The sequence below is a fragment of the Saccoglossus kowalevskii genome, chromosome 9 (genome assembly GCF_978046115.1).
Source record: "Saccoglossus kowalevskii chromosome 9, keSacKowa6.1, whole genome shotgun sequence".
Lineage (NCBI taxonomy): Eukaryota > Metazoa > Hemichordata > Enteropneusta > Harrimaniidae > Saccoglossus > Saccoglossus kowalevskii.
In genome coordinates, this window is record NC_140649.1 from 20,175,214 (window position 1) to 20,190,121 (window position 14,908).

General features: G+C 39.3%; 1 protein-coding gene across 1 annotated transcript; it reads right to left on the reverse strand.

Moving 5' to 3' along the window:
• Positions 1-1,515: 1,515 nt before the first annotated feature.
• Positions 1,516-14,895, reverse strand: LOC100370751 (uncharacterized). Its single transcript, XM_002732467.3, has 12 exons — positions 14,766-14,895; positions 13,797-13,986; positions 13,356-13,569; positions 12,836-13,125; positions 10,249-10,389; positions 9,531-9,716; positions 9,262-9,398; positions 8,409-9,091; positions 7,375-7,586; positions 6,438-6,760; positions 4,708-4,978; positions 1,516-4,291 (listed from the first exon to the last, which is right to left on the reverse strand). Exons 2-12 carry the CDS (start codon positions 13,974-13,976, stop codon positions 3,881-3,883), a joined length of 3,048 nt encoding a protein of 1,015 aa, XP_002732513.1. The 5' UTR covers positions 13,977-13,986; positions 14,766-14,895; the 3' UTR covers positions 1,516-3,880.
• Positions 14,896-14,908: the final 13 nt, after the last annotated feature.

Below are 14,908 nucleotides of genomic sequence, written 5' to 3' on the forward strand. Positions count from 1 at the left end.
TGGGATACACGGCGTATTTAAATACAGGCCATGAAAATCTGATGTAAAGTTCCTATATACCGAAAATCTTGTTAAAGCGATCGTTGTTCGTTCCCATATTATTTAATCAAACACCCACTCCTTGTCGCAGGAACATTAATATCTTGATTACAAGCGATGTAGAAGTTCGTCCTGATCACGCAAGTAAAATTTGAATCATACATCTTATATAGCACTAAACGCGTACACACATAGAAAGCTGGGACGGTAAAGCTCAATACGTTCAAGTTGTCCTTAGAAGTCTAGCCCTCTAACGGCGAACCATTTCTGTGACGTAAACTTGGATTCCATGGATGTAAGAGCAATATCGTTCAAATGGACAATTATTCTTGGCTAAGAAGTCAGCATTTAATAAAAGGCAAATTTTAGTATCGTTAGAATAGCAACAGACGAAATGGCATCCCTTAGTACACAGATAGACCACCCTCGCGGATGTTAATCTCAAAGCGAGACTAGCCGGAAATTGGGTACAGGCAAGGTATCTGCTTTTGTCATGCGGCGACCAATAAAACGCGGTCAGGTTGCGGTGTTCGGTTAAAGGATGGCGGTCGTCGCGCGGGTGTATGGAAAACGAAGACCCTGGAAAACGAAGACCTAAGACCCTGGAAAACGAAGACCATGGAAAACGAAGACCCCGGAATGTTCCTATGACGCCAATGATACACGAATTCGCCCAATATCGGGCATTTACTTTCATTGTGAACTCGTTAACAAAATTCCCGTACGAATTTCATTGCGAATTCTTCATAATATATTATTTTCATACACATTTGCGGATATAATCAATGTAAAACCCAGTAGTATGCCTAATTTCATCTTGGTTTCGTTTACAGCCAAAACAAGGTCAGCTTGGACGTTCAGTTGCGAGACGTAACAAAAAAACGCAGGCAGTGATACATTTCGAAAATAAAAATACAAAATAAACGCAATCAGAGGCGCCGACCACGCGCGTTGGAAGTAAATAGAACGCGTTGTGACACAGTCTTACCAGCGTCTTTCGCTCACGCAATATAATAATGCTATTTCCCAACGCTGTTACAATATTTACCAGCTAATATGAGAATAGTCGCACTTGAAAGTGCGTTCCGAGAAGTATCATTCAGCGGCACTCTGAATGTACCCGTTATATTGACGTAATCAATGCATGAACAAAAAGGGGGCGGTACTTGCATAAATTATATGTTGTGCGAAAGTGACGTCGAAGCCAGGGCACAACGCATTTACATTCTCATCCATAATATCGAAGACACTGCTCCAAATCGGAAAATGTATTAGGTTATTTATATTACAACTAGTGTTACAAAACCGCGGTAAACAAAATCACAACATGCGACCCCTATCACCGGAAATAGTACTGTTATGAAACTGTTGACTCTTATTTAATTTACATATCATCTGTCAATCAGGAACCTCTAAGTGGCGTGAATGTGCAAATCATCCCTCAAACATAAACAAAACGTAAACAGCGCTTCATAATAATAGTTTAACTGTGTTTTAAAGTTGGTTTTAATGATTATTTTAAAATTATTTTTAACAAATTATGGATATGAAACCCATCGTACAGGAAAGCCAAAAAAGCAAAAACGGTCAAAAATGAGAAAAAAACTGCATCTTATCCTTAAATGTCTTTGGTTGTCTGTATGAAATTGTAATCTATAAATAAAGTGCTTGATTAAACTTTGTAACTATACATGCGAATATATTCAAAGTGCAAGTACTTCTAATAAGCACCAAATACCAGTATACGTATTGGAACCCGGAAGATATTTCCATTGTCTTCGAGGGGCTACAATTGAATTACATCCTCGTGTTGGATTAAATATGTTTGTAGTGAAATTAAGTATATCACGTTATTGAACGAGTTCGCAATTAAATTAAGTACATCACGCTATTATATGAGTTCGCAGTAGAATTATGCATGTCGTTATTATACGAGTACGTAAATAAATCATTACGTACTCACCATAATTAAATGAGGTCGGGATGTAATTGCAAATTCAATCATGTGTCAGTAAAGTTAACTTCGTAGTTCCATTGGACACGTTTTAATCAGTAACGTGACAATATGCATTTTTATTCTGACATAATTTAATCATGCCATTTAATGACCATGACCAATAGCGACGTAATTCCATGCGATCGGGGCGTACGTAATTTCATTTGGTAACTATTTAATAATATGACGTGATTGATTAGATTGAACAGAACCATACACGCAACGTTACTGATCGAAAAATAATTTACATATGTTACATATGTTTAGTAAAATGCAATTATACATATACGTATTATTTCGCATTCAATATACGCACGTTGCGAGTTCACAGCGAAAATAAGTACTTCACGTTGTAATTTCACAATTAAAAGTAGTTAGTTTAATTTATTATGAAGAATTTCGTACGGGAAGTTAGTTCACAATGAAAGTAAATGCCCGATATTGGGCGAATTCGTGTATCATTGGCGTCATAGGAACATTCCAGGGTCTTCGTTTTCCAGGGTCTTCGTTTTCCAGGGTCTTCGTTTTCCATGGTCTTCGTTTTCCATGGTCTTCGTTTTCCAGGGTCTTCGTTTTCCAGGGTCTTCGTTTTCCAGGGTCTTCGTTAACCGAGTTGTAAGACAAATTAAAATTATACTTGCAATCAGTTTATTTCAAATATGGTAATTGACGTTGTGCTTTCATTGTGTTCGTATTTTATTGTATGTTCGTTTTGGTATATAAATTAATGTCGTACTTCGTGGTTACCAGACTTACCGTTCCACTGATTCTCCGCGTGTAACACACGATTTAATAGCACGTTCTAATTACGGTAATTTATGCAGACGTCACAAAACGTCACGATAAATGGGCGGGCTTCTTCGGTTGCTGTGACTACAAACGGATCAGCCAAAGAACGGAACGGCGGACCGTCTTTTTTTTTTAAATTTGAGTTTTTGAAATTTGGACGTGCGATTCCAGACGAGAATCACGCCTGCTAACAAGGCTATGTAAGTTTTTAAATGGGTTTGCAAGAAATTGCGGACACCGCTATATATTAAACGAAACCAAGATGAAATTAGGCATACTACTGGGTTTTACATTGATTAAATCCGCAAATGTGTATGAAAATAATATATTATGAAGAATTCATACGGGAAGTTAGTTAACGAGTTCACAATGAAAGTAAATGCCCGATATTGGGCGAATTCGTGTATCATTGGCGTCATAGGAACATTCCGGGGTCTTCGTTTTCCAGGGTCTTCGTTTTCCAGGGTCTTCGTTTTCCAGGGTCTTCGTTTTCCAGGGTCTTAGGTCTTAGGTCTTCGTTTTCCAGGGTCTTCGTTTTCCATACACCCGTCGTCGCGCAACACATTCGTGGGATATGGGTCTCATATGAACAAAGATGACGACTTTGACTGATGCACAGACCAGGGAGGTATTCTGTTTATACCTCCATGCACAAACCAACGAGCACAAACTGAAACGTTACCAAGGTGATTGGAGGGTACGAACGGGTCATAGACGGTAGTTCGTGCAAGTGCCGCCAAGGTCATAACTCGCCGGTAGAGCGCATTCGAGTGTGGGAAAATCAATGTTTATCAACACTAATGTCGCACATGCGCGGTGCGACGGCCACCGCCCTTAAAAGGGGATCTTGAGCAAAACAAAATCGCGTGGCGTATATTTATGTTACATCCTATATCCAGTATGTGCGACATGTGAGTCGACTTGATTTATGCCACTGAAGAGCTTCCACGTTGTGGGCGTAACGTATAGTTACTAGTTAAATAGTTATGTTACATGATAATTCAAAACACACAAATCGATTTCCCGGTTATCGCTAATAGACACGACAGTACATTTCTAGTCTTCTTCATATCTGACCTTCTCTACCTCGTGGAATACGTTCAACGCAGAGGGCCTCAGGTGCGCGTCTTTGGACCAGCATTCTTCCATAACAGATCGCCATGCTTTGTGCATGGGTTTATCGCTAGCGATGCGAGGTCTCGTAGACGACAAGACATACGACGTGAACCTCTCCCTCGACGACACCACCAGCTGCTTGAACCCTTGTGTGATTTTCTCCCCGTACCACAGCTCCCACATCAGTAGCCCGATGCTGTAGATATCTGCCATGCTGTCATACTGTGCGCCTTCCAGGACTTCGGGACTCAGATACATAAAGTTCTTGTCGTTGGTGTCGCTGCCAGGATCTAATGAGATTGTTCGTGGGAGGCTGATGTTCGTCAACAGAACTTTTCCTCTTACTGTTACCTAGAGACAAAAAACAAGCATCATAATGATTTCAAAATATTCATAATTTCAGTGGTATTTTGTATTTAAATAACTCCTTTACTAGGGTATTTGTTTTCCTAAACACTGATTTATTTTAACGTGTTTTATATAATAAATTTGGTGAGCGAAATAATCCCTCAAATAAATGACAAAATGGGAGGAGCTAATTCAGTCGACTTTGTAATGCCAGCAATTTTAATCGGGAAAATGGGGAAAAAACATATACATACATGGCTCGCAATTCAAAAAAAAGTGTTTTTGTGTATCTTCAAACAGGCTACCACGGCGAACTAGTATCATAGCTCATAGAAATAACAGTGTCGTGAGTGTGATTCGATTTTGATTAATCGAAGGTAAAAATCGCAAGACGGAGAATTCTTCAAATCATGACGTACCATGAGAGTATCCAGCGACAGTTCGATGTGCACTAAACCTTTCCTGTGCAAGAAATCCAGACCCCGGGCGGTCTGACTGACGTAAGACACTACCGACTGCACAGCGATTGGTTTATAGAAACTGGCAGGTCGCTTCAGTTTGCTTTCTCCGAGCTGGAATCTTCGAAGTGAGCACTTACAATCCTCGAACACAAATGCCGGTTTCTTTGACGAACACAGGGGGTCCTGAATCAGACCGATTAGATTTGGAATATTTGGAAAGCGAAGTTTTCTGCAAGAGACGAAATAAAAGTATATTGTAAGTGTGCCCGTACAGCTGCCTATATTGGATGCTGGTTATAATTCGAAGAATCTGCACCCCAGCTATTCTATATAGAACATTTTGAAATTTCAAAAATGTACACAGTCACAGCGTGTTGTTCAAAAAGAAGAATTGAATACTGTTTTCTATAAACAATGTGTTTATGCTCTGTAGCAAGGAAAACTAAACGCGCCTAGGACGTGAATGAGTGAAATGAAGAAATTTTATATCAGCTGATATTGTTTTTATCTGCAGCCTTTCGTGAATTGAAAAATAGATTTTTATTAAGATGAAAAACTGCAACAGCCAAACAAGGTTGTCGTTTTAACGACGTTGCTCTAAATGAAAAGTTGACTTCACTGACGCGTTTCGTCACTAGATGGCGCAACTTGTATGTGCAAGGTTTGTTTGCTGCTTGTAATATGTATATGGTGAATATGTACTCGGACTTGTTGCTCATTTCGTTGAACTGTCACCGTGTATTTAATGTTAATGAATCATAAATTACTTTACGTGGGTTTGAGGAAGTGAAAAGTCATACAGCAACTGTAAAAACTCAATTCAACACCAAAGCATATGCTGGATTCGTGTCGTATTGAACACATGTCTCTGAGAGGCATAAAATACGGCTGCATTATTAGACCGTCGATATCGATTAAATAGGGTATTGAGACTAATTTGTGAAATATTGGTGTGTCTGAATTTGGGTGAAATATGGAAAGTTGATCAGTCACCCGGATTCGCTTTTATTCCGAATTACTTCAGGCCACATCATAGAGATCATTATAATATTGATTTGACTGAAACAAAAGCAAGTCTAAGTATGTGGATCTACGCATAGAAGCAGAAGCAAATGAACTCACAATCAAATGGGAGGCCGAAATAATCACCAACCACAGTCAGCTGGCGCACACGTGATAATAAAATAAATACGATATTTACTATATGGGGGCCGCCATCTTGAATGCAGCACAAAACTAAATAAGAGACAAGTTGTGAAACGCTGTTTTCAGATTCCTGCAAATTTGGCCGAATTCGGCGTTTTTGTGTGGAAAAATCCCTTGCATACGGACACATAATTACACGAAGAACATAGAACACTTTCCTGGGGTATTTGAAACCGAAAGTGTCATCTGACTCTAAGGCCGTTGCTGATTGGCTGCTGAGCTGGAAAGAAAGTTTTTGGTTGTCCAGATTTGCAGGAATCTGAAAAACGCGTTTCACAACTTGTCTCTTATTTAGTTTTATGCTGCATTCAAGATGGCGGCCCTCATATAGTAAATATCGTATTTATTTTATTATCACGTGTGCGCCAGCTGACTGTGTCACCATCGATCGGACGCGTTGGAACTAATTGCAATTGTTTACATCGCGTGGGACCCATATATTATTGCTACCGAAATGACACTGCGGAGAAGTCATGACTCACCTGAATTGATCTTCTTCTTTTCTCATTTGATATGCGCTCGCCTCATTTAAAACAGCCTTGTACCGTTTCATTATAGTCGATGTAGTCTGCGTGGCGTCACTATGACGTAGCTCCATGTAGTGGTATGTAAATGAGCTACACTCTGAAACTGCCGATGACCCATAACCTTTGAACTCTGCGGGCTCCAAATCAAATTCCCGGATGTCCTCATATCCATATTTCGATAACAGTCCATGGTAGTTGTTGAACGCCAGTTTAATTGGGCCGTACAGTTTTTGTATTACGTCGACGCTTCTGGTGTCTCGTTTTATTGCTTCCATAATCTGAAAGTGACGAATAAATCATAATCAAATCTTTGACTTGAACCGTGCAATGCTACCTATAACAATACAGTATTATTTTTATGTTAATGCACTGAGTCACATTCTAAAGCAAATGCGTCGAACCAGCCTCTGAATATATAATCACAACTAGTTTAAACTTAATAAATTATGTTTTAATTGCTGGTACGTAGTTGATATAGTATTCATCTACGATATTAGTATCACGAAAAGTACTGATTCTATCTTCGCGTTTATAATCTACTATCATTTTCGATTCGTAACCCATGAGTTGGTTTTCTCAAAGCGCGGTGGCCGTCGCGCAGCGCGTGTTCGAATTTGTTTTACACGCGTTATATACGTCGCTATGAGTCCCATATCGAACAGGACGCAGCATGACGACTGTCGCCCTTTAAACAACACGTTTGTTCATAACCATTATTGTTTCTAATATTAATACAAGATCTTGTCTTGTCTGCAGCTGGCGGTGGTGGTACAATTCAACATAACCCCGGTTATGGTTATGCTTAGCGGAGGACCGAGTGCAGTGTACCTTCAATATTGCTATTATACCCCCCCCTAAAAAAACTAAAATTGTCGACGTTTCCCACGCCTACCTCTTTGTCCGCCTGTATCATTTTCGGTACGGTGTTCTCCAGTTTTGTTATGACGTTATACGCTGGTTTCAGTTGCGTCATCGCATACTTTTTAACATTTTCGGTTTGAGCGAATTTGTCCAGTACATAGAGCGCCCTCTCCGTCATATACTTGCTAGGATTCTTTGTGTACGTCTCCATGTGCATTTTCTCCGCTTGTCTGTCAAACCCACCTGGAAAATAACAAATGGGAAGTGGGTTATAAACGTAGATTGCCTAATCCCCCAAGATGGTAATAAATAAAAGTAGATTATTTCTACATACGAAAAGCACGGGGTAAAACGTGTATTATATCACTATGTCCCAATATTCTTTATAGACTAGATACAGCTTTTTGCGGCCCGAGGTCGTGCAGCGGAAGCAATCGAGCTTGCGCCGTATCTATAAAGATTTTATAATATACCTTATTGGTGTAATTATTTAAGTTTACCACGGCGTGACCTCAAAAACACGACGTAACAATGTGAGGGCGCACTTCACATAGCGTTGCGTGGCCGGACAATACGAGGGATAAGATAATTTACATTGCCCAATATAACGAACAGCTAAAAATATATTTCACAATTTTAGCGTATAGTCGGATGGTGAAATGTGCCGTTATGTCGTGCAGACGTCGGAAACAATGATGGTGTTATATTTGCACGTGAGATATTGTGATGACAAAGTTGACAGCGGTTCTACAGCATCGACAGTATCACCAAAGGAGCACCTACTGAATTCGAATCTTACTGATCGAGAGACCTTTGAACTAAACGTGTAATACTGTAAATTTATTAATTATTCACTGGGTTTTAATTTCGCTATTTTCGCTGATAAGTATAATCCGCTAAATTAAAATGTAAAACATGTTAAATAACAATAAAACTCATTGTTTTTTTGACAAATTCGTGAAATTGAAACATAGTGAATATGCTCAAAGAATTAAAATAGTGAAAATAAATGATTTTACAGTATCTCATCTATCGGACGAAACACTTGTTATTTGATATACTTACTCGGCTTGTAGGTTCCTTTAATGTTAGCCCTCGTCACCCAAGTTGGAATACTCGAAAATATAGCACTGACAAATGAAAACGGTAACCATAGTGATGATGATGAGCTGATGGATGCATTCCTCTTAGCACTCATTTGGATTAGAGCGTGTTTGTATTTGTTCTGCTCGTCGTGAAAGAAATCTTTGGTTGCGAACTCTTCGTCGTCTAGTTGGATGTCAGGCCGCTCGAGGGCGGTTTCCAAAGCAGCCATTTTACCTTCAATCATCTTCAATTCACCTTTGAACTTTTCGAGTAAGTCAGGCTGCAGTTCACGAAAAACGGGATTTTCCTCATCCCAGTCACACAACACTTTGTGCAATTTTTCGGTGACGGCCGTCTCGATGTGGGATTCGATGACGGGCCATGTGAGACCTGTCGGGGTTTCGGTGTCCTCCCAGGATCGCATCTTCACCTTGATTGCCTGAGATCGCAGCATTTCTTGCAGTTCGCCGACTATTTCCTTGACGCGCTCTTCCATATACCGTTTCATGGAAGAAATCAGGCCTCCCGCCTCTTTTTCCAGTCTCAACAGCCGCTGTTCTGTGACACGGTAGGACGATGTCAGGTTCATGGTGCTGCGCCGTGTTTTGTTAAGGTACGTGTTGACGTGATGCAGAACTCGCGAGACGAAGTAGTCCAGCCACCTGTAGGAATGAACACATTCACATACAATTAAATGACTTCCTCACGCGATACGATTCAGTGTACGCAGTCGTACTTCGGCTCCAACTCAGCACATCACGAAATTGCAAATTACCGCGGCCGGATCCCGAATGAACCCATACCTGAGACGAATTTCCAAAACTTACAGTACCTGTAATGAACTTGAACTTTGCTAGTAAGACTGATAGGCAGCAAATGTTGAATTCCACGTAATAATTTCTCAAAATCGTTTGTGACGGACCCATGTTTCAGCGCCATTGACGCATTTTTCGTTGATAAGAAAAACACCTGAAATTGCAAAGAAAAGTAAATTTGAAATCTGAGTAAATACGTGTCACACGTGACGACAGGGGATGTTGCGGTTGCCCGGATGTTGCGGTTGCTCTTAAATTGTAATTATCCTGGTTTCTATATTTATACCTGAGAATCTGACAATCCTAACCAACAACGTTGTAATTTCTTCATTGTATCTTGTTTGACCTTTTCACTCTCAACCTTTGGCACGGCGTCCCATTTATTACAGACAAAGATGGCGGCACGTGCATTAAACTTCATCTGCTCATCGGGACTTTTCTTCTCGACGACAAGTCGCAAGAAGCGCTGAAGCTGATAAAAAACAAATTGAAAATAAATTATAAGACTTGAAAAGTTTATAATTGAAGTTGAATTGACGCATACACGAATAGATGGGCACAATCGTCATTAAAATGTATGTACAAGGTGACACACGAGAGACTCGCTGGGCATGGAATAAATCGAGCCAGAGTAATGATTTTACCAGAGGGGGTATGGTATAATTAGATCATTGGCATTTAGCGGAATTGCATAGATTTTCGTAACAGACCCAGCAACAGTAATTATTTAAATTTACGGTTAAATTCCCTTGGCGCTGCGCTACTGTGACCCAGCCCGGCGAAATACGTGCAGTTGTGTCTCGAACAAATGCCGTTGAGATGCCGAATTTACGGCGGAACATAGACTGGAAATGGAATTTAATCAAATTCAGTTTGGACGGAAATGTGATGTACATGCGTTGACTGTATTATTTATTTTTTCATTCTACCAAATGGCCATATGAGTGACATGTCTCGTGTCATTGATTCTTCCCAGGCTACACTTAACAAATTGTATTACTCACTCTGTCTTCCTGTACACCCCCCGCGTTGGCACTGTTGATGACGTAGATAAATGCAAATGCTTCATTTAAATAACTTGTAACGATGTTATCCATAGCTTCGTTTTCGCCAATACCCGGACTGTCAACGATGAAGATACCATTCTGTAAAAATTTTAAATAAAATTACTGATTAATTTCAAAAGAATTTGTCAGACCATATTTTAAAGCACCTAAAATGGAATTTTCATTGTATGAATTGATAATATGAATTGATGAACTGTGGTTCAGAATCAAAACAATGGTTGCATTCCCACTTGGCAAATCTTTGAGTTACTATTCCCTTACAATATATCTACCATAATAATTCGACGCTGAAGAGTGGTGGGCAAAATTTGGGTGAGCAAATTCGGTGGGCAAAATTTAGGTGAGCAAAATACGGTGGGCAAAATTTGGGTGAGCAAATTCGGTGGGCAAAATTTAGGTGAGCAAAATTTAGGTGATCAAAATTCGGTGGGCAAAAATTAGGTGAGCAAAATTCGGTGGGCAAAATTTAGGTGAGCAAATTCAGTGGGCAAAATTTAGGTGAGCAAATTCAGTGGGCAAAATTTAAGTGAGCAAAATTCGGTGAGCAAAATTTGGATGGGCAAAATTCGGTGGGCAAAATTTAGGTGAGCAAAATTTGGTGGGCAAAAATTAGGTGAGCAAAATTCGGTGAGCAAAATTTAGGTGAGCAAATTCAGTGGGCAAAATTTAAGTGGGCAAAATTCGGTGAGCAAAATTTGGATGGGCAAAATTCGGTGGGCAAAATTTAGGTGAGCAAAATTAAGGGGGGGCAAAATTCGGTGGGCAAAAATTCGGTGAGCAAAATTGTTTTTGTTTTTTATTAAACATAGCGGTGTATGTATTTCCATATGTTAAAATTATAATAAATAGCATCTGACTCTTCTACTGACCCGCATTTATTTAGAGACATATCTGTTTCTCGGAGAAATTGTGCTCATAGTTTACAAAAACGATTTCGTTATCTGATCTGGTGAGCAACCTGTTGTTTTCTAGCAACAAATTTTGTGACTTATAATGTGTTTATATTGTATTATATTGTAACTTAGGTTAGTAAGGAGGTTTTGTTCGTTGGTTGTCCGTAATATACTGACGCCGTGAAATTGTAATTGTCCTGGCTGCTATATGTATACCTGTGAATGTAACCAGCATCGCTGTGACTTCCTCGTTGTACCTTGTTTGACCTTTTTAACCGTCCACACTTGGCACGGCGCGCGTCCCATTTATTACAAAAAAATAACAAAGGCGGCGGCACGAGCGTGAAACTTCACCTCGGGGAATATTTCTGACCAGAATTTTGCTCACTATAACATTTAACATTTTAAGATTTTGCACAATGTGAAATTATTGGATTTCTATTGCAAACAATCATTTAGTTAGGGGGTTTTGTTTGTCCTCGAATGCAGTTACATTTCAGGTATGTTCACCTATGGGTCAACACCTCAAGTGCTCTCAGAATGATTTCAGTGGAAAGATCAGGGTAGAAAAAAAACAAGCAGCCTCTCGGCTGAGATAGCTCCGCTGTAAGCACTGCACATTTCAATTAAAGAACAGAAGATATCATTAGAAAATGAACAATATGCATAGCATCAATGCAATGGGACTTGCTGTTTTCAACAAGAATTCAAAAATATCATTTTTCACCATAAATGATTGCGGTTTTTAACAAGAAGTCGAAAATATCACTTTTTACCAAAAATGACAAAAATATTCACCAAAATTAGAGAATTAAAGATATCATTACAAAATGAATACATCTGAGAGAGGTCCACATGTAGTACCTATTTATATGTAATATCAAAGTAATTGGACTTGCCGTTTTTAACAAGAAGTCGAAAATATCACTTTTTACCAAAAATGACAAAAATATTCACCAAAATTAGAAAATTAAAGATATCATTACAAAATGAACAAATCTGAGAGAGGTCTACCCAAGGTACATACATATACACCAAGTATCAAAGCATTCAGGCTTGTAGTTTTCAAGAAGAAGTCGAAAAAGTAAAACATTGACACGAACGACGGACGACGACGGACAATCACTCATATGATAAGCTCCGCTCGACAAAGTCGACAGCGGAGCTAATAAAAAGTTGAAATACAAATGTAACTTTAAATAGTGTTACACGCCATGCTGATAAAGATGACGTCACATATTATCACAAAGGCGTTGAGAAAATCCATCGACATGTTATTATATTCGCCGTCCAGTATTTCAGCTATTATTAGTATTCTAAGTTATTCGCTATTTGTAGCTATGTGGTCTATTATCAGAGGCGGCGGCACAACATTTTGCATGAGGGGTGAGATCTGAAATCTAGACCCTCTGAAACGCTATTTCCTGTAATTTGAGGGGCAAGTTTTGCTGACACAAAGGTTTCAGCTAGATTTGGGAGGCGACGCTTCTCCCCCCCCCCCCAAACACATTTTTTTTCGAGGGGAGGCTGCCCGCTCTATCCGACTTCCCCCGATGCCACCGCCAATGAATGTTTCAATAAATTCTACAACTGGTGCACAAATAAAACGCATATTTAAAATAGCCACCCACCTGCAATACCGGAATAGGCATGAACACTTCGATACTTTCGTAGTTACTCCGCTTTTCACGGTCACGTGTTTGGTGTACGTACTTTGAGAGTGTTTTCAACACGTCTTCACTCTCCCCTTCCAACTCAATTTCATCGGCTCTACGGCCAAACATGTAATTTATTCTCATTTTTTTTCTCTCGCCCCATCTCAATATGCAAATCGTTGACGTCGAACTCAAATGCGAAAACGGAAGAATGTCTTCACCAAGTATTAAGTTCAGAAGGCTACTCTTTCCAGCGGAAGTCTCGCCTAAAATAACATATATTACAAAAAAACAGCACATAAACAAACAGTAGCAATGTCATGACCCGGGACGTGTGATTATAATCACCCATAATGCAATGGGCCCTGCAAAATATATGGTGTCTCTGCTCAAAGTTCAGTGCTACAGTTCGCCAGTGCTTAGTTAGGCATGTTACTAGTACTCTTACCACCATAAAACCACCATTATAAAAGTGACACGTATAAAAAGACTATACCTGCAACTAATATCGGACAGTCGCCGGTTTGCAAGCTCTGTGAAGCTCTGACGATCTTTTCCGTGAAATTTCCGATGACTTCTTCTCGTTGGAGCACGGAGGCCACGTGACTGTCTATGCTATCTAATTGTTCCTCAACATTCTCATAGAGAGTCTGTAATCGTTTACGCCGCTCTTCGTCTTCTTCCTGACACTGTCTTACTAATGTGATTGCCTACCGACGAATGAAATGGTATAATTATGTTATTATTAAGCAGCCAATCAGACACAATGTAAATAAATAAATAAATAAATAAATAAATAAATAAATAAATAAATAAATAAATAAATAAATAAATAAATAAATAAATAAATAAATAAATAAATAAATAAATAAATAAATAAATAAATAAATAAATAAATAAATAAATAAATAAATCAATCAATAAATTTAATACTTACATTCAGATTGGCTGTCGCCGAGTTTCCGGATTTCTTTATATGATTTCGGAGAAAGTTTTTGACTTCTTCCACATTTTGTAAGTCTTCATCTACCTCAATGCCAAGGTCATCAGCAATGTCAAAGGCTGTCATCAAATCGCCGATCTCGTCGATCTGCTCCTCTGTCAACGTATTCGACATGGTGCACTAACTAAACAAATTCATTTATTATTAGCCAGACGGATAAACTGAAAGACATACTTGAGGGCAGGTGGACAGGCAGGCACAGTGTCTAACCGACAAAATATTAAATATGTAACCATATGTTACGTGCCATGTTTTATAATCCAGTGCCTGGTTTTATCACTTACTAGTAATATCTGATGTGTACATAGAATTGGTGTAGACGTGGGGCGTAGACTGGAAATGGAGTCGTGACGTATACGTTGTTCAAATTAAGGCACCTATATAAACATATAGTTTGCTACTAAACCCACATCCCGATTGTGGCGTTCGTGACCGTGGGTAAAGTGTTCCGGGATGTAAATGATACTCGTATTCACTTCAGTAATTACTTATGAGCCCTGGGGGAAATACCATTCAAAGTGGCAAACACAAAGAACTGGCTACATCCGTGTTACAGTATATATAGACTGTGTAGGTGAGTCTATGGCTAGCCGTTTAAATGGCATACACCCACTACAAAGATAATAGCCACGATAAACCGCCATTGTGCGGGGAAGGGGGGTAAATACAAACTAGATTCTAGAATAACAAGGCGTCAGTTAATGATATACTCGTTTGGATGTTCCTGATGCAGTAGCAGTGTATCGAGCGTTTTGATTTGAAATTTAAATACAACATTCGTGATGGGTGAATGGTACAGATTACAATTGCTCTGAGTGTTACCTTCTTTCAAACACCGCATGTGAAATCTTCATTCGACCGCAACAATTATCGTTTTATAAGTTACGCTTTGCCGACACTTACCTGTTCAACTTGACTTCATTGTTATTATGATAAGGCTTTGCATTCATGGAATGAATCGGTGGGTATGTTTTCCTGGGTGTTTGCTGTTACAAGTTTGCTTCCGGGTGCGCACAATGCAGGCAAACAATTGATAGGGGCTGCTT